This window comes from Megachile rotundata, chromosome 16, assembly GCF_050947335.1.
Source record: "Megachile rotundata isolate GNS110a chromosome 16, iyMegRotu1, whole genome shotgun sequence".
In the NCBI taxonomy this organism is placed as follows: Eukaryota; Metazoa; Arthropoda; class Insecta; order Hymenoptera; family Megachilidae; genus Megachile; species Megachile rotundata.
The window spans coordinates 1,636,959-1,661,308 of NC_134998.1; the positions used below are offsets into that span (position 1 = coordinate 1,636,959).

The 24,350-nt window shown below is 50.2% G+C and overlaps 2 protein-coding genes across 2 annotated transcripts; one reads left to right on the forward strand and one right to left on the reverse strand.

Moving 5' to 3' along the window:
• The first annotated feature begins 8,547 nt into the window (after positions 1-8,547).
• Positions 8,548-8,949, forward strand: LOC143266092 (uncharacterized). The gene has a single exon (XM_076541705.1). It carries the CDS (start codon positions 8,548-8,550, stop codon positions 8,947-8,949), a length of 402 nt encoding a protein of 133 aa, XP_076397820.1.
• Positions 8,950-17,638: 8,689 nt separating this feature from the next.
• Positions 17,639-22,365, reverse strand: LOC143266093 (uncharacterized). Its single transcript, XM_076541706.1, has 4 exons — positions 22,309-22,365; positions 19,737-22,259; positions 18,709-19,501; positions 17,639-18,078 (listed from the first exon to the last, which is right to left on the reverse strand). The coding sequence occupies exons 1-4, from the start codon at positions 22,363-22,365 to the stop codon at positions 17,639-17,641; spliced, it is 3,813 nt and encodes a 1,270-aa protein (XP_076397821.1).
• Positions 22,366-24,350: the final 1,985 nt, after the last annotated feature.

Sequence of the window (24,350 nt, forward strand, 5' to 3'; positions counted from 1 at the left end):
AGGAAGAAAACGCGGAAGATCTTACAAGCTAACGCGGAACATGGCGGGCAATGTTTTTAAACACGGAGGGTCTTACAAGCTAACGCGGAATACGGAGGGTAATGTTTTTGAATCCGGAGGGTTCTTACAAACTAACGCGTAATACGGTGGGCAATGTTTTTAAACGTGGAGGGTTCTTACAAACTAACGCAGGGTATCTTACGGACGCAATGTTTGTTCATCACTAACGCGGTTTTCACCGTCTCTTAATCGCGGTCTGTTTGCCGTCTTTTAACGCGGATTGCACTGTCTTTTCACACGCGGAGGGTTTTCACACTTACACACTTACATACTATTACTGAATTCGCTTAGGTCCAAAGTACGGTGGAACACCCGCAGATCCACCGGGTCCTCTTCGGAGTGGGCAATGGTAAATGACGGTCCTCCGGCTGCGGCGGGGGCTGGTCCTGGGGCTGGTTTTGGGGCCTTGGCCTGAATCCGGATCCGCCTGGCGTTCACCCTCTTTATCGAGAGGGTGACGCCGTTCGGCAGCGTCTGCTTCACTGGTCCGCGCTTGGTGAGGCGAGGCAAATCTATAAAGATTTCGTCCTCGGATTCCTCACCTTCCTTGGGTGCGACGGTGTCTGGTGGTCGTGGAATTCTCCGGACTTTCTCGGTCTGGACTGCTCTGCTTTCGACGGGACGTTCCACCGTCTGTACCGCTCGAGCGTCCCTTCGCCGCTTTTCGGTTTGAACACCTCTATTGAGGCGAAGGGGCCGCACAGTGGTCCAAATCGAGAAATTCAATGACATTTTGGTGTAGCTTTTAAACCGTACGTGATATCATCACACAATTTGAACCAGATAATGTAGAGATACTAGGCTATTAATAAGTAAAAAAAAAACTGTATCATAATTGTTGTTGTTGTTGTTGTTGTTGTTATTATTATTATTATTATTATTATATTGTATTGTATTGTATTATAATAATCACATATCTTTTTGTATAAAAATTCGTAATCATCCATATCTCTGTTACTATTTCTTAATATGAAATATAAATCTCTATTTTTATGAATGTTTGGCATTTTTCCTAAATGAGTGAAAAGAAATCAATTTGAAAAAAATTGAAAAATTATTAAAAAAATTTGTATAATCTCTCTTTAAATATTTTTATACTTACCAGCAAAAAGTAAAATAAAGTGTAATAGATACAAAAAGAATAAAGTCCAGAACAAAATATAATAAAATTGGTAACTTAAAACACACACGCATATATGTATATATATAATAAAATAAAATTTGACAAATAATATAAAATACACAAAAAGCATAATATAAAATATACAATTAATAGCCACGGTTAATTATTGCTCGGAAATTTGTCTCTGAATATTTCGCTGATGCAGCTCGAATGGTACTGTTTTAACTGACTGCAGTCAGAAAATTGTAGCCTTAGTCGAAGTCTTCTCATTGTCAGAGTCATAGTATAAACATCTTAAGTGTGTTCATCTAAACAGTTCGTTCGAGGAACGAACTTATTGCGATGCAGGGATTCCATAGCGGATGCAAACGCATACGCGTAAAATGACATGCCACGCTCAACTTCAAATAGTGATAATTTCAACAGTGGCACGAGGGGGGAAACAGTTTTTATATGATTATAAAGAAGAAGATCTACTGAAAACACTCCAATTTGTTACATACTGGGACTCCTTGGGACTTGAAAGATCTGACCTGCTAATTGTAACGATTCTTAAGAATTTTCTTCGTTTCATTTAACGCTGTGTCCTAAAGGCACTATGTACAGTAACTATTAACGGAGGGCATATTTCTAATGTAGAAAGAATGCTCTTTATTAAGAAAAAAAAAATAAAGGCAAAATATTAAAATAGACCCTGAGAAAATCTTCAACAAAAAGACCCGATTTTTCGGGCGGACAATTGTACTTTTAAAATATCCAACTTTGAATGCTCATATCATTCAAAAGTGGTACTATATTTTCTTAATTTTTTCATTTTCGACATCAGTGGACATTTAGGAATCAATGTGTACCAGGTAGGTATTCATATTAGAAAGTTGATTTTTTCATGAAATGTCACTGAATTTCTCGATTTGGACCACTGTGGGCCGGTGCGCTGCTCCTACGTCCATAGGAACGGGTTTCCCGGGCGGCCTCCTTGGTCGTGGTGCTTCGGCGTGCGGTTGTTGTTCGATCGGCTGCGTCTCCGTTTGTACGCCTCTGTTGAGACGGAGGGGCCGGTGAGCCACATCTGCTGCGGCGGGAGCGGGCTGCCTGGCCTGCGGTGTGTCGCCTTGTGGTCGTCTCTTGGCTGGCTGCCGTTTTTCACCGGGTGATGGACCTTCGGCCGCGGCTGGACGCTTTCGGGCGGGCGGTCTCCTCCTCGGCTGGCTTGTTCCGGGTGTTTCCGGGAGAAGGATCGGCATTCCTGATGTGCCGGGTGCCTCGCTTCGGCCGAGCGCCGGTAGACCCACGGTTGCTTGACTCTTTGGTCTGCGCGGTGGCGACGGAGGTGGTGTCGGCAGTACGGTCGCTTGTCGTATCTGCTCGGCGGTGGTGGTGACCATGCTCAGATCCGCTCCGGTCGTCGGTCGGTGGGCGGGTGGCCGCAATTTGGGCGGTGGTCCTCGGCGTGTCAGTGGCTCCGTAGCAATCCGGATCAGCCACTGTCCGACCTGGACAGCCCGTATGCTGAGTCTCGCTTCGGGAGGGCGATGGTCCTGGCTGCTGCTGTCTAGTGGCACCGGGTCTTCTGCTGGCTGGTGGCACTTCATATTGCTCCTGTAGCTCGCTGAAGACTGAATACCTGTTGCTCGCCGGCCCGTCTTTTATAGCGGCCGGCTCGGTGGTAGGGCAAGGCATTAGGTCCTGTAGATGCGCGCGCCGCAGACGGCCGCGCGGCCCCTGTAGCAGGACTACTATAGGCCCAAGGAACTTTGTAACCCGGTATGGTCCAGCGTATTTAAGGGCTAGCTTGGCGTTGAACTTCTTTTCTGCGGAGGAGAGCGGGTATACCTTCTGCATTACCATATCCCCTACGGCCGGAGCGGAGCTTCTTCGGTGGCGGTTGTAGTATTTACTTTGGCGGACGTAGAATCCTGCCAACGCTCTTCGCGCCAACGTTATTGCCTGTTTTAGCTAGTCGATGGCCTCTTGTCGGGGCTGGACCTCGGTTGGCGGGCAGGTGGCTGGTTCCTCGGGTGCACGGAGTTCTCTGCCATAGTTTAAAAACGCCGGAGTGTATCCCGTTGAGTCGTAACGGGCAGTGGTGTATGCGAAGCTTATTTCGGCAATCCACTGGTCCCTAGTGCGGTGGTCCTCCTTCGCGTACTGTGCAATCATGGTTTTGATCACGCGGTTGGTTCTCTCAACGGGGTTGCACTGGGGAGTGTAGGATGGCGTCTTCCGGTGCTGGATGCCACACTTCTGCAGCAAGGTCGTGAATTCTCGGCTCTCGAACAGGCGGCCATTGTCGGTGATGACACAATGTGGGCAGCCGTGACGTAACACTATCTTCTCCCGCAAGGCTCTTGTGACGGCTGGTGCGGTGGCCTGGCGGAGAGGATGTAGTTCTACCCACTTTGAGAATTTATCCTGCATTACTAGCAGTACGGTGTGTCCCTTTGTTGAGCGGGGAAGTGATCCTACTAAGTCAATCGAAACCACGACCCATGGATCCTCGACTGGAGTGGTCTTCATCTTGCCCGCTGGAGCTCTCTGCAGCGTCTTGTACTCTTGGCAGCTTTGACAGTTCCAAACATGGCGAGCAGCATCCCGGAACATGCCTGGCCAGTAGTAGCGCTGGGCTAAGCGAGCAATGGTCTTGCTTATCCCCAGATGTCCGGTGGTGGGTGCATCGTGAATAGCCCTGAGGATGGCCTCTCATTCGGTCTTGGGGACGCATAGTTTCCAATCCTGATCGGGGCGGAGGCCCGTGTGCTCCGGGAAATACCGATACAGTCGCTTGTCCTGCCAGCGGTACTCAGGATGCTGCTCCGAGTTGCTGCGTACGGCTTGGCTGGTTCTGCTGTACCATGAGTCTGGCGGGATGTTCTCGATGGCATCCGCTTCTTCCGACTGTTTCACGGCTTGCTCCTCCGGGAGTTCGCGCCTCAGTTATCGCGTTACAATATTTTTCTATTTCATTTGCCCTTGCATTAGAGAGCTGGGAGCCATCTTCATGGCACACCGTGATGTCAGCGATAAAGACCTTGTTCTGATTATGTATGATCAGGTCAGGCTTCAGGGTGCCAGCGCCAGGGCAGCTAAGTGTGTGTTCTCTAGTAATAATACTCGACGATGAGCTATTAAGAATTTTATCGAAAATAAATTTACATATTTCGTCGTGCCGCTTTATGCTGAGACCTTTTGTATATATGCATTGACCTATGATGTGTCCAAGAGTGTCCGGTACGACCTTGCAATGCCGGCAAAGAACTGCGTAAGACTTTATTGCTCTGTTAAGGGAGACTTTGTCTGCTGCCACATTGGCGCGCATTTTTAGAGTAGTAATATACCGACTCGGTTTTAAAAGAGTTGGGCTGTATAGCCACTCGTTCCCCACTTTGTCGTCAAGGAAAGATTTAACACCTTTTGCTTGAGATGAAAGGTTCGCCCAGATCCTCGCTTCGGCTCTTTTGAAGTTTATTTTAAAATCATCCATAGCCTTAACATTAAGTGAGGACCAGGCAATATTAGCTCTAGCTACTAATTTAATAGCCCTTCTTTTGATAGAAGATTCGTGCGCTAATTCTAGGATTGCTGGGTCGGAGCTATTAAGAAATCTAAGGCAAGCTTTGAGGGCCGCTGATATAATGGTTCTCTCAAGTTTAGGGAACCCTCAGCGGCTTCGCTGATATAGAGTCTAAGTTCTTTTTATTCGGCGACGCGGTCGCGCTTAGCTAAGTAACTTAAACTGAGTTAATCTCGCAGAGACGTTCTTTAGCGATTATGTTCACGTGAGTATTCGAAAACCAGTAGTGCGCCCAAGGGTTTCACGCTCTTATATGTAATTGCCTGGATTTCGTGATTGGAGAATTCAATTTTTCTCCGTTGCGGCAGTTCGAGGATCTAAACAAAGAGCGAAGTTCCGCGGATCGCCTGATTGGCTTAGCTGTTGCCGTCCGCCGGTTTGACGGTTGGAGTCGCGACAACAGCTAGGCTAGAAAAACAAGACACCGCCAACGACTTTTGCTGATGTTGTGGAACGGTGACTAGAAAAAGTGTATTTTTCGCGGTTCTAACGGTTTGCTTTTACCTCTTTGTTTGGATTCTCGAACAATTGGGTTGGGTACACTGATAGTCTATGACTTCAGTTCCAAAAGGTACAGTTGCCCAGATCATCTACCTGCATTGGTATTTTAGTAGGGAATTGACTTTCGTTCAAGCAATACCTAGCGCGCAAATCCAGCAAGAATAGACTTCATTAGAAAAATTTGTAACTCAGTCCCCAGTGCATCAATTTTGATTTTGCAAAATGGAAAACACAGCTAAAGGTATGTAGAATTCATAGACACATTACAAGGTCAACACTTACAAAGTATAATACAACAATTGAACAACGCTTTTCAATAAAAATTCAAGTAAGTGACGACTTCGGTATTTATAAAAAAAGGGAAAAGTTTATGAGTTAGATGGAGTTGGGCCAAACAACCAATTGTCATATTTAGTTAAGACTACAACGCATCAGAATTAACAAAAAAATGCTGGCCATATCTGCCCCTCGAGTCTTAATGAACGTTTGAAAATGTAAATACTTGTGTTTGTCGCTGATTCATGCGTGTTCGCCTCTCTCTTTCTCTTTTTCTCCCTGTCATACAATTAGTCATTCGCTTACTATTTTTGTCTCCTTTTTTTTCATACCTACATAGAAATTACAAATAGGGGAGAGGCCAACATTCAGGTATACGTGATCCCCGGGCACATAATACTGAAGTAGAATTAAGCAAATAAATGTTGAGTTTAAGAATATTCAGAATCAGTTTTTTTCATAACTTTTTACGAATATTGATATGGACGCCGCGGGATTATTATAAGTATTGTTAAAAAAAGTATAATATAAATCGGTCTATAGAATTTAACATTATAAATAAAAGATGTATTGATATGTTTGCGCGTGCGTCTATAATTACATTGTTGCTGGAAAGATTAAATTTGTTTAAAATATAGTTTAGTATAATATTTATATTTATATTTCAGTTTCTGAAGAAATTACTCTATCAAAGAAACAAATATTCATTGCACTGAAAAGTAATTTGAATGGAACACAAAGTAATTTAATAAACGTAATTAATTATTTTTTTCGTAATTTTGTCTTTAATTTGTAACCTCGAAAACCACTTTCAGCCTTTTGTTTTTTTTTTAATACTGAACGTCCATATTGAATTTGCCATTTTGTTTTTCGTAATTTTGACGTTTGATTTGTAATGACTGACCTCGAAAACCCCTAAATACGAAGTTTCATTAAAATTGAAATACGCATTCATATTTTGGCTAGCTTTTTGCGATTTGGGACTACTGTGCGACGTCCCGGAAGAAGGCTAAGCCCCTTTCATCAGGCGAATTCAGAAACCCGGCGGACGCTAAGAGGCGACTGCTAGAGGCGCACCGTAAAGAAGCTGATTCAAAGGCGGAGAGGGCGGTCTTTCACTTCGACGTTGACCCGCGACCACCTAGCCGGGGCTCGCTCCCGTTGGCGGAAGTCGACGACATAGCCAGACAGTTGGACGGGCGCACCGGCTCTGAAATCGTGGCCGACGTACTCGAGTATGGGCGCTTGCTCGAGAAGGTAGCTGCGAATTCTAAGAATTTGAAGGGCACGTACGTGCGCGCGGTTCGGGAGTCCTTTCGTTACCTTTTAGCGGCTTTGATGCACACGTATAGGCGTGCTCAAACTACGGGGGATACGACTCAGTTGGAGAGGGAGAATATCCTTCTTCAACAGAAGCTCTGGAAGAGGGACCAGGAGCTAGATGCGATGAGGAGGGATATGAAAACCCATCGTCGCGAGATGGACGACCTCAGATCGTACATCGGAGGCGCTGTTGAGGTGCGTCCTGAGGTTGTTGAGCCGACACACAGGCGGACTCCTTCAGTGTCGGAGTCCATGGAAACTTGCGAATGTCCTCCCCCTTGCGTGTCGGAGGTGGTCTCCCTTCCGCAAGTACGTGAAGAGGTCGTTGAGTCGCCCTCGATTATGGGACCTCCATCCACTCCATTACCATCTAACGAGTGGGATATGGAGCGCTTCGTCGAGAAGAAAATGGTGGTGCTGCAGGAGAGGCTGCTGCCAGCCTCGCTTCTAAGCCCGCCGCTGAGCGCTGGTCAGCAGAGAGGGGCGCGGCCACGTCCAGTTGCTCCAGCGACTCCTTCTGCTCCGCCCAAGAGGGCCAAGACATCGAGAGCGAGGGCGACATTGGCCACAGGTGCGGCGAAGGGTGCTGCATCCAGAACTCCACAACCTGCTGTAGGGAGGCAAAACCCGCCCACTCCGCCCTGTCCGGCTCGTCCGGCTCCTCCGCCGCCGCCACCTGTATCGACTACTGAGACCTGGTCGATGGTGGTTGGACGTAGGGCAAAAAGGGCAGCGAAAAAGGCTGCTGCACCTGTTCCAGTCCCACAGAGAAGATCGGTGGCTGTTAAAGCACCGCCAGTTACCCAGAGGCAGAAGCAGCAGGCTCCCAAGCGGCCTCCTCGTCCTCCTAGGACCGCCGCGGTGTCCATCACAAGGCACCGGGCGGATCCAAATCATACGTGGATGTGACGAAGGAGGCCCAGGAGAAAATTAAGTTGGCGGAAATTGGGATCGATGTCGTCCGTTATAGGCAAGCTTTAACGGGCGGCATGATTTTAGAGATACCTGGGGAAGGCGGCTCGGTCAAGGCTGATAACTTGGCCTGCCGTCTCAGAACGCTCTTCGAGGGGCCGGATGTCCAGGTTGCCAGGTCAATGAAGTGCGGCGAATGCCGTATTGTTGGCTTGGATGCATCCGTCACCACGAAAGAAGTGGTGGACGCAATTGTTGCAGCTACTGGCTGCGGCACGGGAGACATCCGGGCAGGTAAAGTTCGGATGTCCCCCTCTGGGTTGGGGACTGTTTGGGTTCGTTGCCCCCTTGCGGCGTTAAATAAGATTGTAGCCGCAAGGAGGATTCGAGTTGGTTGGCTGTCGGTTAGGGTGGAAGCCCTGCCGACAAGGCCACTTTAGTGTTACCGCTGCCTAGATGCTGGTCATGTCAGGCAGCGGTGCACTGGACACGACGACAGGTCAAACCGGTGTTACAGGTGTCGTGAGACCGGTCACTGTGCGGGACAGTGCACAGCGGCTCCTCGTTGTTCATTGTGTTCGGATTTAGGGAGGCCGGCAGGACATAGACTGGGTGCCAAATCTTGCGCTCAATCTTCCCGCCGCAGAGGTAGGCAGCTTCGCAAGGAGCAGGCAGCTGTAGTTGAACCAGCAAAGTTTACTGCCCCTTCGGCAGTCGCAGATGTGCCTGCAAGTGGCCAGGGAGGAGAAGCCTTGGAGGGGGCAATGGAAATCGAGAAATAATGCCCCCTAAGGGCTGTCTCCTCCAGGCCAATCTGAACCACTCGGCTAGGGCTCAGGACCTTTTTGTCCATACCCTGGCCGAGTGGCAGGGAGGGTTGGCTGTGGCCGCAGAGCCTTATAGAGTCCCCGAACATCCGCACTGGTTTGGGGACGATGTGGGCTCCGTGGCAGTCGCGTGGTCCACCTTGTCCGGATCCTCGGTCTGCAAATTGATCACTCGCGGCCGAGGATTCGTGGCTGTGAATTGGGACGGAACCGCGGTGGTGGGAATTTATGCACCGCCCAGCTGGACCCTCGCAAGATTTGAGGAGTTTTTGGACTGGTTGCCAGCGTGTATTGCGCGCAGTCTTCCCCGTCCGCTCCTGGTGCTGGGAGACTTCAACTCCAAGGCTGAAGCCTGAGGTCTCCCCGCACCGACGCGAGGGGTGAGGCGGTGCTCGATTGGGCGGCGGCGAACGGTCTCCGGCTGTTGAACCGGGGTACCGTGAGCATGTGCGTGCGTCCGCAGGGAGAGTCCATCGTCGACCTTTCATGCGCGACGCCCTCTGCGGCGCAGCGCGTGTCCGGTTGGAGGGTGGCGAAGGAGGTGGAAACTTTAAGTGACCATCTCTATATCCGAATGGATATCTCCGCCACCTGTCGCCGCCTAAGAGCCGCACCACCGCAGAGATGGGCGCTTAGCGTTTAGACGAGGACGCCCTGATGGTTGCGTCCCTCGCCGCGGCCTGGCCGGAATTTCCGGCTGAGCCGGTTGCCGATGTGGAAAAGGAGGCCGACTGGTTCCGGGGTGCGTTAACAGCGATCTGTGACGCTTCCATGCCCCGGGTTGGCGGCTTCCGCCGGCGGGCTGCATACTGGTAGATGGGCGAAATTGCGCAAATGCGTAGAGAGTGCTATCACGCCCGTTGCCAGTACCAGCGCTCCTGCCGAAGGCGGCAACGCGATGCGGGGAGGGACGAGATCCTGTACGGGACGTATTGCACGCTTGCGGTGTTCCTTCAGGCAGCCATCAGGGAGGCCAAATCCCAGGCGTATAACGAGTTCCTCCTCTCCTTGAAGAAGGATGCGTGGGGACGCCCATATAAAATGGTCATGGGTAAGCTTCGACCATGGGCGTCCCCACTTACGGAGAGTTTAGATTTTTAAATTCTTGGCGGAGGTGGTGGATACCCTGTTTCCCAGGGATGAGGAGCCACCGCCTCCTGCCTCGTCGGACCCGATTATCTGGTCTGACGGCATGGGGGTCACGGAGGAGGAACTTGCGGCGGGTATTGCACGCATGGCGGCCCGAAACACAGCTCCGGGCCCCGATGACATACCCGGCCGCGTCTGGGCAAAGCCCTTGAGCGTCCTCGGGCCCCAACTGCGGCGGCTGTTTGACAGTTGCCTGCAGTCGGGGCGGTTTCCGTTCCAATGGAAGGTGGGAAGGATGGTCTTGATCGGGAAACCCGCTGATTCTCCCTCCCCGTTCCGGCCTATAGTGCTCCTGGATGAGGTGGGCAAGTTATTCGAGAGAATTCTCGTTACCCGGCTCTCCAGGCACTTGTCCTGCAGTGGTCCCGATTTGGCCGACTGCCAGTATGTCTTCCGCGAGGGTCGCAGTACTATCGACGCGATTCATCGCGTGCGATCACTCGCGGATTCGGCCTCCTCCCAGGGTGGGGTAGCACTTGGTGTCTCTTTAGACATCAAGAATGCTTTCAATACCCTGCCCTGGGGGAGGATTAGGGAGGCCCTCGACTACCATGAGGTGCCTCCCTATCTTCTTTTTTTGTTTAGGAAGACAGAAATCCAGTTTACAGACATCTGGGAAGATAACCCAGATAGTGTGGAAAGACTCACGCTTCCAGCACCTCTAGAAGAGGGACGGTTTCCACGCATACCCACTAAAACTGTCTCTCGCCCCCGCCACAAGGGCGGGGGGTGGCAGCAACCCGGCAGGCTTTCCTGTCGTTGGATATAGCCCCCTGCGCTAGGCCATCGCTCACATGTTGTGGATGAAGGACTATCCCCCCCACCCCCTCGCGTGTGTGTTCCATGCGTGGAGAATGGATGCCCTTACTCAAAGGGTCTTGGCCCGAAGGGCTACGTCAGGGCCCAAGGGGAGGCTCCCGGGCATACGCACTGACCTCCAGCTTAACCCTTAAGTGCATAGGTGTCAAAAAATTCCGTAAATGCATAAGTGGGGTCCCTAATGGACCCCAGGTTAAAATATACTTAATTGAAAAAACAGAGGAATGACATATAAGGATCTTTATTGTAGAAGTAAAAACAAGTATTTTAATCTAAACATATAATTGGAAAGTCATAACAGAAAACAAAATTTTTAATTTTTATTATGGCAGACATTGCATACAAAACCTTCAACCTTTCTGTGCGTTTCGCAAACAAACTTATTACAAAACTTGCAGATAATGCGCGATTTTTTGTCCTCTGTTCTAGGACACAAGTAGCATCTTCCACGCTTTCTTAGGTTTGTTCCTTGTTGGTGACTAGATGGTGTAGATTGCTTTGGGAGGCGCGTTGGCTGTCGTGGCGGGAGGCGCGTTGGCTGTCGTGGCGAGCGCACGTGTTCGGGGGTCGCTCCGCGATAAATTACAATTTTGGTGGGAAAAAGTGGTTTAAGTGTGATAAATAATGTTGTGAAGTGAGGGGAGACCGTGGGGGAAGTGGGCGGTGAAATTTTGTGAAAATCGGAAGTGGAATAGTGAAGTTATAAATAAAAAACGAAATTTCGGTAATGGCGACCTCCACGCGACGCGAGGAAAAGCATGGGGTGCAAACCCATGAGTAATCGAAAGCGAGGAAACGAGTGTTTGGACCGACCGCGGAATAAAATAAATATGTGCGCGACTTAAATACGATTATTTTTATATATCGCGAGTGAAATAGTGCAATTTAAGGGTGAAAGCTGCCCTCGAAGAAGGGCTTGCGTGAACACGTGGTCGTGCGACATGTAGAAGTTGCGAGAGAAAGTCGTAGAAATTAGATTAATTAATTATAATGCAAATGTCATTAGGGATTTAGAGTGCGGGAAAGGGCGAATGAGGCATACTGAATGCACGCGGTGATTAGTTTTGGCTATTTTTGTATTTTCTTGATAGTAAATAAATAATGGCGTCGGTCAAGCATGCTTCGATATATCGTACGAACACGTGGGCATCTCCGCGCGAGGGAAAGCGTAGAGCGTAAAGGCCGGTTCGCAAACATCCAGCATGGCTGGGGAAGGGTCGCTGCAGGCGCATGGAGAGCCGCCCTTAAGGACGAAGCCTAAAGGCGAAGCGAAGGCACGCGGCAACAAGTAAGATGGCGGAGGAAGGATCGCCGCAAACGCTTGGAGAGCTGCCTTCAGGGACGAAGCCTATGGGCGAAGCGGAGGCACGCGGCAACAAGCAAGATGGCGGAGACATGGCGCGTTTTTCAAATGGTAAGCGGATTGGCTGAAGCAAGAAGACAGGGAGGAGGAAAAGAGGAAGAGGCGAGACGACACGGAACGAAGTGAAGGAAGGAAGAAATAAATTGATTAATTAATTAATAAATAAATGAAGTGAAGTGAATGAGATTAATAATAATAATAATAATAATAATAATTAATTAGTTCGTAATTAATGAATAAATTATTATAAATAGTGAAGTGATTAGTAGGTTAATAAATTAATAAATAATAAATAATAAATAATTAACAGATAGGCATCTAACTCGGTGTAGTGTTAGGAAAGTGTTGTGAGAGTGCAGTGAAGTGCTAGGAGTGTTGCGGGTACAGGGGAATATACGTGACCACGTGCGCGAGTGCAGAGGAACAATGCAAAGCGGGAAAATGACGGAAAAGTGTTGGAAGAACTGTGGAAAACGCCCCAGCACTCTGGAAACTCCGAAGACACAACGATGGTGGAGAAAAGGGGCCGCATTAAGAATATCCAGAATATCCAGCATGGCGAGGGAAGGAACGCTGCAAACACTTGGAGAGCGGCCCTAAAGGGTGAAGCAAAAGGATGCAGCAATAAGCAAGACGGCGGAGGCACGGCGCGCTTTTCAAACGGCAAGAAGAGGGGAAGAAGCAAGAGGACAGCGAGAGGGAGAAGAGGAAGAGCAGGAGTAGAAGAAGCGGCGAAACAAAATAGACACGACCGATCAAACGACTCAAACCCGCAAGGGAGGAAACCGGTGTCAGCCTGGTCATAGCACCATTAGGGGGCACAAAACGGGGACCGACGGAGCGGTGGAGAGGAGGGAGAGAGGTTAAATTGAGCAGAGGATCCTTCTGATCAACTGTTGATTCAACTAGGGACCCAGTCGTCAGCCTGGTCATGGCACCATTAGGGGGCGACAATGGGGACCGAGTGGGATCGGCGGGAGAGAAGGAGAAAACAAGACACGATCGATCGAACGACTCAAACTTGCAAAGGAGGAATCCTGTGTCAGTCTGGTCATGGCACCATTAGGGGGCACAAAACGGGGACCGAGTGGGATCGGCGGTAGAGAAGAAGGAGAAAACAAGACACGATCGATCGAATTACTCAAACTTGCAAAGGAGGAAACCGGTGTCAGCCTGGTCAGAGCACCATTAGGGGGCACGAAACGGGGACCGACGGAGCGGGGGAGAGGAGGGAGAGAGGTCAAATCGAATTGAGCACCCTTTCGATCAACGGTTGATTCAGCAAGGAACCCAGTCGTCAGCCTGGTCATGGCACCATTAGAGGGCGACAACGGGGACCGAGTGGAATCGACAGGAGACAGGAAGGAGAAATTTTTACCGAGAGCAATGGGCTCATGTAGCGTTGTGGAAGAAGACTGGGGTGAAATAGGCAAACGCGGGGGAATTAAAACTAGAAATTACACTTAGGTGGGAAATGGTGGGGAGAGGTCGCGGTTTTTTGCCGTATGTTCGAGCCCACCGGGAGGCGGTGCCGAGGGGGCGTTACAAGGTCAGCTGGAGGTCAGCGCATTTTGCCCGGGAGCCTCCCCTAGATCTTGACGCAGCCCCTAGGACCAAAACCTTTTGGTTGAGAGCATCCATTCCCCACACATGGAACACATACGCGAGGGGTGGGGGGCGAGGGGGAGGGGGGTAGTCTTTCTTCCACAACTGCGAGCGATGGCCTAGTCCAGGTACACTATGCCTCATCCGATAAGGAAGCCTGGCGGGTTGCCGCCAACCCTCGCTTAGCGGGGGCGGGAGACAGTTTTAGTGAGTAGGACGTGGAAACCGCCCCTCTTCTAGGGGCGCCGGAAGCGGGAGTCTCACACTATCTGGGCTATCTTCCCAGATGTCCGTTACTAGGATTTCTGTCTTCCTAAATAATAAAAAAAAAAAAAAAAGATGGTGTAGATTGCTCCGTTTCAACTACACAATCCCTAAGTGCATCTTTCACATAGTTTGGCATATTCGGAATTTTAGCTCGGCTTTCCATATTTTTCTGTGCGAGCTGCTGTCCTAATTGCATAAAAAACATTCGACGCCTGCTTTGGCGACCGTTTAGCCAATCGGAATGCTTTATATCATACAAAATAAACGCATTATGCGCAGCAATATCTATAATGTTCATGAATAACCTATAACCTAGGGCCACCGCTTAGTTCTTCTGGCGCAAGAATATTCCCTTACTAGTTTATCGGCATTATCAACTGCTCCCATGGTTTTATTGTAATCCAATATCATAATAGGCTTATTATCATCTGCTTCGCTTACAATATCATCATCGTGTTGAGTGGACAGTAAATGAACCATCTTGCCTTTCTTTGGTATATATAAAACCATAGTTATGTCTTTAGTAAATGCAAACATTGAAGATTTCTCAGGTCTGGATTTTACGCTAATTTCAGCAGGTGTGTCAGGCTTATTCTTGCGCACAGTTCCTAACAGTGTCAATTTAGGTTCTAGCAAATATTTTGCCAAACCAACACTGGTAAAGAAGTTGTCCGTGGTTATACCTTGCCAACTGCCTTTATATGGTTGGGTGAGGTCTTTGACAACTCGAAGTCCCTGGTCTTTTTCCCTAACGTTGTCCAATCCTTTGCCAGTATATACTTGTAAATTACATATATAGCTTGTTTTCACATCAGCTGCTGCCCAGATCTTAATTCCGTATCTTGCTGGCTTTGACTTCATATATTGTCGGAAAGGGCACTTTCCTCTAAAGGCTACAAGTTGTTCATCAACCGTTAAATGTTCGTAAGGTACAAAATTCTTGATGCAACTTGCAACAAATAGCTCCCAAATTTGTCTTATTGCTGCAAGTTTGTCATGTGCTTTCCTCTCCGCACGGGTTGCTTTATCATCAAATCTTATGAATTTTGAAATTAATTCATATCTGTTTACAGACATGGAAGCTGTAAAAAAACTGCGTCGGATCGATGCATCCCTTGTCCACATTTCACGCGTAGATTTTCGTCGACATCGCAAGGCGCCTGCTTTGATGAGAATTGCTATAAAACAATCCAATTCCTCGATTTGCAATAATTTCCACTCATTGTCTGCATCAGGATGTTTTGCTTTCCAATCCGCATAGAATTTGACAGCCTCCTCATTTGTATGACGACAGATGACGTCTTTCATGTCAGGAGTTATAAAAAGGTTGAAAATTTCTAACATTGTGTCGGCAGCAGTGGCATAACGTGATAAGCCAGGCTTCGCATTTACGTAATTCTTATGAGATCGCTTAGATGTACGAAATGGACAACTAAACCATTTCATTCCTTATTTTGCTACATATTATGTACCTGAAGATGTATTGCCATTATCAGCATCTGGTTCCCAGTCTGAGTCTTCCTCGGAATTATCCTCCAAATTGTCCTCCGATTCCGACACTATTTCCACCAAAATCTCTGCATCGTCATCGACTTCAGAGTTATCGCCACCATATTCTACCTCACAGTCAGATTCACTAATACTTTCAGCTAATTTTTTTAGCTCTTCTTCTGTTCGATATTTATTTTTTTCCCAGTTAGCCATTTTGTGCAAAATCTCCAAAACATATATCTATGTTGTCAGAAAGAACTGTTCAGAATTGAAGTGCTGTGGTAACTGTCGAGAGGTCAAAGTCAGTTCTTTTACCAAAGGCAAGGATGCCTTCCCCACTCCGTGGCAAGTCATAATGGGTTTGCACCCCATGCTCGCGTCGCGTGGAGGTCGCCATTACCGAAATTTCGATTTTTATTTATAGATTTATTATTTCACCACCGATTTTTACAAAACTTCACCGCTCACTTCCCCCACGGTCTCCCCTCACTTCACAACATTATTTATCACACTTTAACCACTTTTTCCCACCAAAATTGAACTTTATCGCGGAGCGACCCCCGAACACGTGCGCTCGCCACGACAGCCAGCCGTGCTCTCATCCAAGTTAGTCTGCTCGTTAACTACCTGAGCATCGATCACTGGGGTAGTTCTTCCCATTGTGGCTATTATACCCAGTTTCCGTAGACCCTCATTCTTCTGGAAGGATGATTCCCTCTGGGCTTGGTACCCTTGTCGGTTTAAGTTCCGTGCTACATATGCTGCTACCGCGTCATGTCTTCACGCGGATCCCGTGGGTACGATGGCAGTGCTGAATGATGTGGTTCAAGGTTTCTTGCGCCGCACACCTGGCTCTACACCGTCTGTCAGTGTATCTTCCCTGGGTGCTCCTTGATCTGGTGGGAATTGCTTCGATCCTCGCCTTCACGCATTGTATGAAATCTCGCCCCCAAAGGATCCGAGTTTCATCAGCAATCCACTGATGTTGTTGTGGCATGGCACTTGATCTGCGAAGACCTTTCCCATCGACAGACTCGTAGGGTCGTTCAGCCCATCGTCTCTTCACGTCGTCGAGTTGCAGCATTGGGGTACGGTCTTTAAGGCGTCCCTCGCACTTGTCTATTTCTTCGTCCAGATAACGGTCCATTTCTTCGTCGCGAAGTTGGTCATGACGTCCCCGTAGCGATTTAAGTCTGCCCATTCGATGTAAGGGCGCCGTCCATCTTAGGGAAGGAATCCCTAAGCCACCGTCTTTTACTTCCGCGTGACAGTAGGCTGTGGGTACGTCATGCGGGAGGTTTAACCATTTCCGTACCGCCTGTCGCACTTGTACGTCGACTTTCCTAAGCGCGCTGATGGTAACGTCGCCCAGTGCAGGGTGGCAGTACACTCGTGGGATAAATCCGAACCTCAGTGCTAACAATCGCTGTTGCGGCTTGAGTGGCGCTTTCATTAACACGTTGAGTGCTACGTCAGTCCCTGGAGACTGACAATGAACTTTCCGTTTAGGCGGCGTCAGTCCCTAGGGACTGACAGTAGACTTTTCGTTTGGGCGGCGCGGATTTTAGGATTCGAATTCCGATAGAGTGTAGTATTCTTAGATTGTGGACACAGCATAAGAAAGCGCAGTAGGTTCACTCTGCCCAAAAGTGGCCTAATATTTATCACTCGCGCATGACCGAATCGCACAACCAGCAACATGGCGATGTTTTAGTTATGAGATTAAAGGTGCCGACACGGAGTGAACCTACTGTGCTTTCTTATACTGTGGTGTGGTGTTATACGTCATACAACCCATCCACTACGACGTGGAAAATCAAGCCGACCAAAGTCAACCAATCGCGGAAAACAGTTGGCCATGTACGAAACATTCGTACCGGCATCAATTACCTCTCGTTGCCGCCTGAGCGGAAAGTATAGCCAAATCAGCGCCGCACTCAACGTGTTAATTCTTCGAGACCTGAGCAGATGATCTCATGTGGTTTGAAGCGCTATCTTCCTTCAGGTGTAAATTTGATCCTGAGGTACTTGATCTCTTCACCACGGCCCAGCGTCCTCAGAATTCTCCCTTCGCAGTTGAACTTAGTCTGGGTGTCTACGGCGGTCTACTTGAATTTAGCGTTAGCCCTGATTCCAATGGTCAGGGACTTTCCGGCGTTGATGGTGAGTCTACAATTCTTCGGAAACTCCGTAGCGGTGTCGACGAGCCTCTGTAATCCTCTTGGAGTCGCTGCGAATAGGAAGAAGTCATCGGCGAATGCTGCGGCGTTTACATATTCGCCCCCCACTCTACATCCAATCTCTGGTGACAATTTCTTCAGTAGTTGGCTGATGACCATGTCGAAGATTATTCACGAGAGGTGGTCACCCTGCTTGACTCCATTTCCGCGGAGGATAGGTGCTGACCTCCACCCGTTCCCTTCCAGGACCGTTGTTCCGTCCTTGTAGGTGTTAATGACGTATTTAACGAACTCCTTCGGACATCCAACGGTGCGCATGACGTTCGTAAGTCCGATGTGCGAGACAGAGTCGAAGGCTTTTTGTACGTCGTGTAAGGCCATATAGATGTTCCTGAACCACTTATGGTGATACTTCAGAATCAGCTCCAGTAGAAAGGTGTTGTCTCTATATCCATCAGTGGGTCTAAACGCCCTTTGTCTGTCATCTATTTCGACAGATGCTGATGCCCTTGCAGCCAGTATCTTGTGGAGGCATCTGGTCATGCCTGATGGGATGGTGATTGGTCTGAAGTCACTTGGTTCTGTAGCATCCCTAACATTAGGCAGGAATACTGTTCTTGCAGCACGCAGATTCTTCAGTAGTCGTGTGCGGAACAGGATTGTCACGGACTGTTGACAACGGCTCAAGCACGTCAGCGCGGTGTGAACGCGAAAAAAAGGTTGACGATTGGTTTAAAGGGACGGAACACGGAACACGCAGAAACAGTCGCACATTACACTTAATTGCTTAGTTTATTGTCCAGAGCACACACACACACGTTCACTTACAAAGATTTTATACACATACAGCGATTCACAAAATTTAAAGGTCTTAGCAGACTGCAGCAGCGCAAGAAACAAAATGCGAAGCGCATATGATACAATACTCGCGATAGCACGAAGCGAAGCCGATTCGGAACAATAACAGAATGAACCACGCGGTCATCGCGCCGATGTTTATACTGCTTGCTCTCCGAACTCTCTCGAAGCATGTACACAACAGCTGATCGGTAGATACAAAACAAAGGTTCCCGATGTTTCGCTTTCGAGAGAGTTCGGAGACGTTGCTCACCGCGGCGGTGAGGTGACGGACGGGGACAGCATTCTTCGCTAAGATTGCGGTTTCCAAACATTCCGCCCGCCTTGTCGAGAAGCGACAAAACGGCAGATGCATTTCCTTGAATAATTTCACTCTGACATACTGTCCGGGGTCGATGTGTCGGGCAGCGGGATGAGCTTCACTGTGGGCCTCGTGAAATTTCCCGAAGCGGTCTTCACGTCAGCAACTCGAGCCTGTGCATCTTGACCCTGGTGCAGACGAACGACGCGAGCGAGTGGCCATCGTGTTGGGGAGGTCCCTTCGTCCTTAATGAGGCAAAGTTGTCCCTCCTTCAAGCCTCCAATTGCCTTCCACCATTTTAGTCGTGGCGTTAGAGACTGGATGTACTCCTGAGACCATCGAGCCCAGAGGTGGTCACGCATTTGTTGTAGCAAACGCCAGCGAGTGAGCCTATTTGGGGCGACCTTGACTAGCGATGCCTCTGGTATTGCCAATAAGGGCTCACCCACAAGAAAATGGCCCGGGGTTAGCGCCGACGTGTCCTCCGGGTCGTCGGTAATGGGCTGCAGCGGTCTCGAGTTTAAGCAGGCCTCTACCTCTGCTAGCAGTGTCGTCATCTCCTCGTAAGTGAGGGCAGCATCGTCAATAACACGTCGCAAATGGTGCTTGACTGATCTCACTGCTGCCTCCCAAAGTCCGCCGAAGTGGGGCGCTGCGGGGGGGTTGAAAACCCATCTTACCCCCCGGTCTGCAAGGTGCCCGGCTATGCGTCGAGCTTCAGGGCCTGCACTGAGGAACAGAGCGCGTAGCTCTTTATCTGCCCCCCACAAAATTTGTCCCGCGGTCGCTGTACATGGTGGCGGGGATTCCGCGACGTGAGACGAAGCGACGAAAGGCTGCGATGAAGGCAATGGCGGTGTAATCGCTGACCACTTCTAAGTGAACGGCCCGCGAACTGAAACAAACAAATATACAAAAGAAACCCTTATATGTACGCTGTCCGCGTCCCTTGGTGGTGCGGAGACGTATTGGGCCCGCGTAGTCTACGCCCGTATGCAAAAAGGGACGACTTGGTGTCACCCGCGAAGATGGTAAAGTCCCCATCAGCGGCTGAGGAGACGCTGCTCTCCAGCGGATGCAGCTGGGACACCGGTGAATCACCCTCTTTACGTTCTGGCGGCCACGCAGAAGCCAGTAGCGCTGTCGTATTGAGGCGAGAGTTGTCTGCGTTCCTCCGTGCAAGGTGCGCCGGTGGTGCGCTTCCACAATGAGCTGGCTTAGGTGGGATTGGGTGGCCAGTATGATCGGGTGTTTCTGGTCGGCGTTGAGCAGTGCATGCTTGATGCGTCCTCCAACTCGAAGGATTCCATCCTTATCGATGAACGGAGTCAATTTTCTAAGGGCGCTGCGCCCATGTACCGCCCGCCCTGCGCGGACGTCTTCCAGCTCCCTGGGAAAGGCGATGCGCTGAGTAATGCGTACCCACTGGAGGAGCGCTGCCTCTAACTCCTGGGGTAGTAAGACTAGTGCGTCGGTAGCCACAGTGCTGATCTTCTCGGCAGATCGTCGAGACCTCCAACGCAGAATCCATGCAGTGACCCGCAGAAGTCTGCGTAAGTCAGAAAAACGTGTCAGTTCGGTTGGCTCGACGGTTTCCAGCTTCACTGCATAGCATCTTTTGGATCTTTGTTCAGGCACGTCAGCGCCTTGAAGAGGATCTTCCATCTTCGGCCATGACGCAGATTCACTTCTGAGAAAGGGAGGGCCTTGCCACCACAATGGATGCGTGGCGAGTTCGCGTGGCATCAATCCTCGTGATGCGCAGTCTGCAGGATTTTCAGTGCCAGGTACATGACACCAACGCACGGCGTCGCTCTGCCTCTGTATTTCAGCCACCCTGTTGGCCACAAAGGTAGCCCATTTCGTTGGATGACCACGAATCCATGCCAAAGTAACTGTGGAGTCGGACCAATGGAAGGTAGGCACAGCCTGAAGGCCCAACACCATCTTGACATGTGCGGACAACTTGGCCAGTAAAGCTGCGGCGCACAGCTCGAGTCGAGGCAATGAAACTCGTTTGAGCGGAGCCACTCTGGTTTTTGCCTGCACGAGTGACACGGATATCTTCCCATTTTGCACGGTTCTCAAGTAAATGACGGCGCCGTAAGCGCGCTCTGAGGCGTCCGCGAATCCGTGGAGCTCAACATTACCCTCGGGAGTGAAGCCAATAAACCAGCGAGGTATTTTGACCGCTGCCAAGACCGGAAGGTCGTCAAGGATGTTGATCCAGGTGGTTGCTTCAGTGGGAGCTAAGGGAGTGTCCCACTCCAGTTGCTGTAGCCAAGTAGTTTGGATGAGCATCTTCGTCAGAACAACCACTGGCGCCAGCCATCCCAACGGGTCGAACAAACGGGCCACCCGTGACAGCAATGACCTTTTGGTAGGTACGGGATCGGCCATGATTGTGGTTGCCATCATCAGGCAGTCGTCAGGAGGTGACCAACGTACACCCAGCACGGCATGTTCTTCGTGTGGCAAATCTGAAACTCCCGAGGCTGCCAGTCGGTGTGAAGATGGTACTCCCTCGAGCAAATCCGGATGGTTGGCTGCCCATTTCCTCAAGGGGAATCCGCCCGCCATGCACACAGCGGTCAGCTCGCTTTGTAGTTGGCGGCCCGCGGCAAGCGAGGACGCACCGGACAAAATGTCGTCGACGTAGCAGTCGTGTCGCAACGCTGCAGCTCCTGCCGGGAATTTTTCCTCCTCGTCATTGGCCAATTGGTGCAGCACCCGCACAGCCAGGAACGGTGCACAGGCGGTTCCATAAGTGACCGTATTCAACTGGAACTCGCTGACCGTTCCGTTGAGTTCCCACAAAATTCGCTGCAAGTCTCTGTCGTCTGGGTGCACCACGATCTGGCGGTACATCTTCTCAATATCGGCGACAAATGCGTACCGATGGCGCCTCCAACGCAGGATAATGTCTGGCAGTGAAGACATCAAATTTGGTCCTGCAAATAAGCAACTATTTAGACTAATGCCGGTAGATGTGCGTGCGGATCCATTGAAAACAACGCGTAGTTTGACATTTCCCTCGGCGGATTTCAGCACACCATGATGAGGCAGGTAGCAGAGGCGCCCCTCGACTGGACTGGGAGCCGGAGGAGCAGGCGTCATGTGACGCAAGGCAAGGTATTCCTCCATGAATTCCTTATACTTAAGGCGAAAGCCGTCGTCGAGAGCGAATCGACGACTCATTGCACTTAGCATGCGCGCGGCCGCGTGCTTCGTGGAGGCCAGCTGGGGCGTTGGCTGAATGTTGAACGGCAGCCGCACTTGAAAGCGGCCATCGGGCAAGCGTTTGGTGGAGCTCACGAAAAGCTCCTCGCACTTTTGGTCCTCTGTGGTGAACGGCACCTCTGCTCGCGATGGTTCCTCCCACTCCCAGAACCGTTGCAGCACTGACGAGAGGTTGTCATCCTGGGAGCAATGTAGTGTCGTCATGGCTGGCACAGACGGTCCCGTGCGAAGACCTCCGAGAAGGATCCACCCCAGGTTGGTAAATTGAGCGACTGGCTCCTGATCCCGTCCTCGTCTCAGTCCACTCCGCAGAATATGCGCGTAAACGTCCGCGCCCAGGAGCAGCTCCACCGGGTCAGCTGCCAGGTAGTCTGGGTCTGCCAGCTTCAGACCCTGCACGTGGGACCAGGTGCGACGGTCGGTTTTGACTGCTCCGTTGTACCCTGTTAGCCGAGGCAGTACGAGTGCCGAAACGTTCAAGGTGAAGCCCCCTGACCATGCTGTTATGGAGAGCGAGACTCGGCCTCGTGCGACTCCGGATTGCTGCCCACCAACTCCAAAAATCGTAACGCACGATGGACTCCGTGGCAGTCGTAGGCGCTGCACCAAGGACTATGCCGCCAATGAAGCCTCTGAACCTGGGTCAATGAGGGCGCGAACTGCTTGCTGCTTGCCTAAATCATCTAAAACCCAAATTCGTACAGTGGCTAAGAGAACGGTGGCGTTCTCCACCGTGGGTAGGGCGGCCACGTGTGCGGATGCTGAGGGCGTCTTCGCGGTCACCGGGGCAGGAGCGAACGCCTCGTGCAACGAGGTGTGATGTCGCCCAGCGCACTTAAGACAGGTCTTGTTGGTGGTACACATACTCACGGCATGGCGTCCGAGGCAGTTGAAACATCGGTTATGTGTGCTCACCAAGTCTTTTCGTTCAAGCGGTGTCCTTTGCGTGTACCGATCGCAGGTGGCGATAAAATGCGGCCCCCCGCACACGGGGCATGCTCGGGAGGCGCTGACTGCTTTGGGACGCGATTGCGCGATGCGGACGCTGCGTCCACCACGAAGGCTCGACTTGACGTATGGTTCGGTGCATTTCTCCCCGGTTGCCTCCTCTGACGTCACCTGTTCCTTGAGAAACGCTTGCAATTGCTCGAATGAAGGAGGCTCCGAAGATTTCAGCAAGGACTTGTCCCACTCCCGACGTGTGACTTGATCGAAAAGATTCACGGCTAGGTGCACGAAAAGATCCTCACTCGACGAAATGGGGCGGCCGATGCCCTCCAGGGCCCCAGCTGTTGTCACGACTCCATGGAAAATCCGCCGCAGGTCCACCATGGAGTTGGGCTTCATCTTGGGAATTGCGAGGAAGGCGTTGAGGTGTGCTCTCACAAGAAGCCGTTTGTTCTCGTAGTGCTCCTTTAGCAAGGTCCAGGCTCGCTGGAAGTTTTCGTCGGTAGTGGGCAAGTTTTTTAGTAGACTCTCAGCCTCACCCGACACACTGGTTTTCAGGTAATGCAGCTTTCGAACGTTCGATAGGGCGAACTCGTCGATAACCAGCGATTGAAACAAGTCGCTGAAAGCTGGCCAATCTTCGAATCGGCCGCTGAATTTGGGCAGCTCAATGCGCGGGAACGAGGGCGACGCCACGGAGGTGGCGGGTGTGTGAGCTACCGATGCAGTTGTGCCAGGTTTGACCGGATTAAGCTCCGAGCTTGAGGCAAATTGTCGCTCTAACCGTAAAAGCTGTGCTCGCTGAGACGTATATTGCATCTCAGCTGTTCCTATGAAGTCACCTGTTACGTAATCGTGATCTTTGAGAGCTGCCCTGTAATTGCGCATGAGCTGTGAATGCTGATCCTCTAAGCGGGCCCATTTTTTATCCAGCAACGACAGAGCGGCTCGCACCCCGTCAATCGATATATTTTGTTGGCCAGTTTTCTTCAAATTCTCCCAAGTGCGCGAGATGCGGCCATGAAGTTCATACTGTGATGCAATTAACTCCTCCATGCCGATAACCCTCTTTGTAATGCACTCACTCGCGAAACCGTAGACGACGATGAAAGTCACGAAACGATGAATATCCGGCTCGAAGGACCAGAAATGTCACGGACTGTTGACAACGGCTCAAGCACGTCAGCGCGGTGTGAACGCGAAAAAAAGGTTGACGATTGGTTTAAAGGGACGGAACACGGAACACGCAGAAACAGTCGCACATTACACTTAATTGCTTAGTTTATTGTCCAGAGCACACACACACACGTTCACTTACAAAGATTTTATACACATACAGCGATTCACAAAATTTAAAGGTCTTAGCAGACTGCAGCAGCGCAAGAAACAAAATGCGAAGCGCATATGATACAATACTCGCGATAGCACGAAGCGAAGCCGATTCGGAACAATAACAGAATGAACCACGCGGTCATCGCGCCGATGTTTATACTGCTTGCTCTCCGAACTCTCTCGAAGCATGTACACAACAGCTGA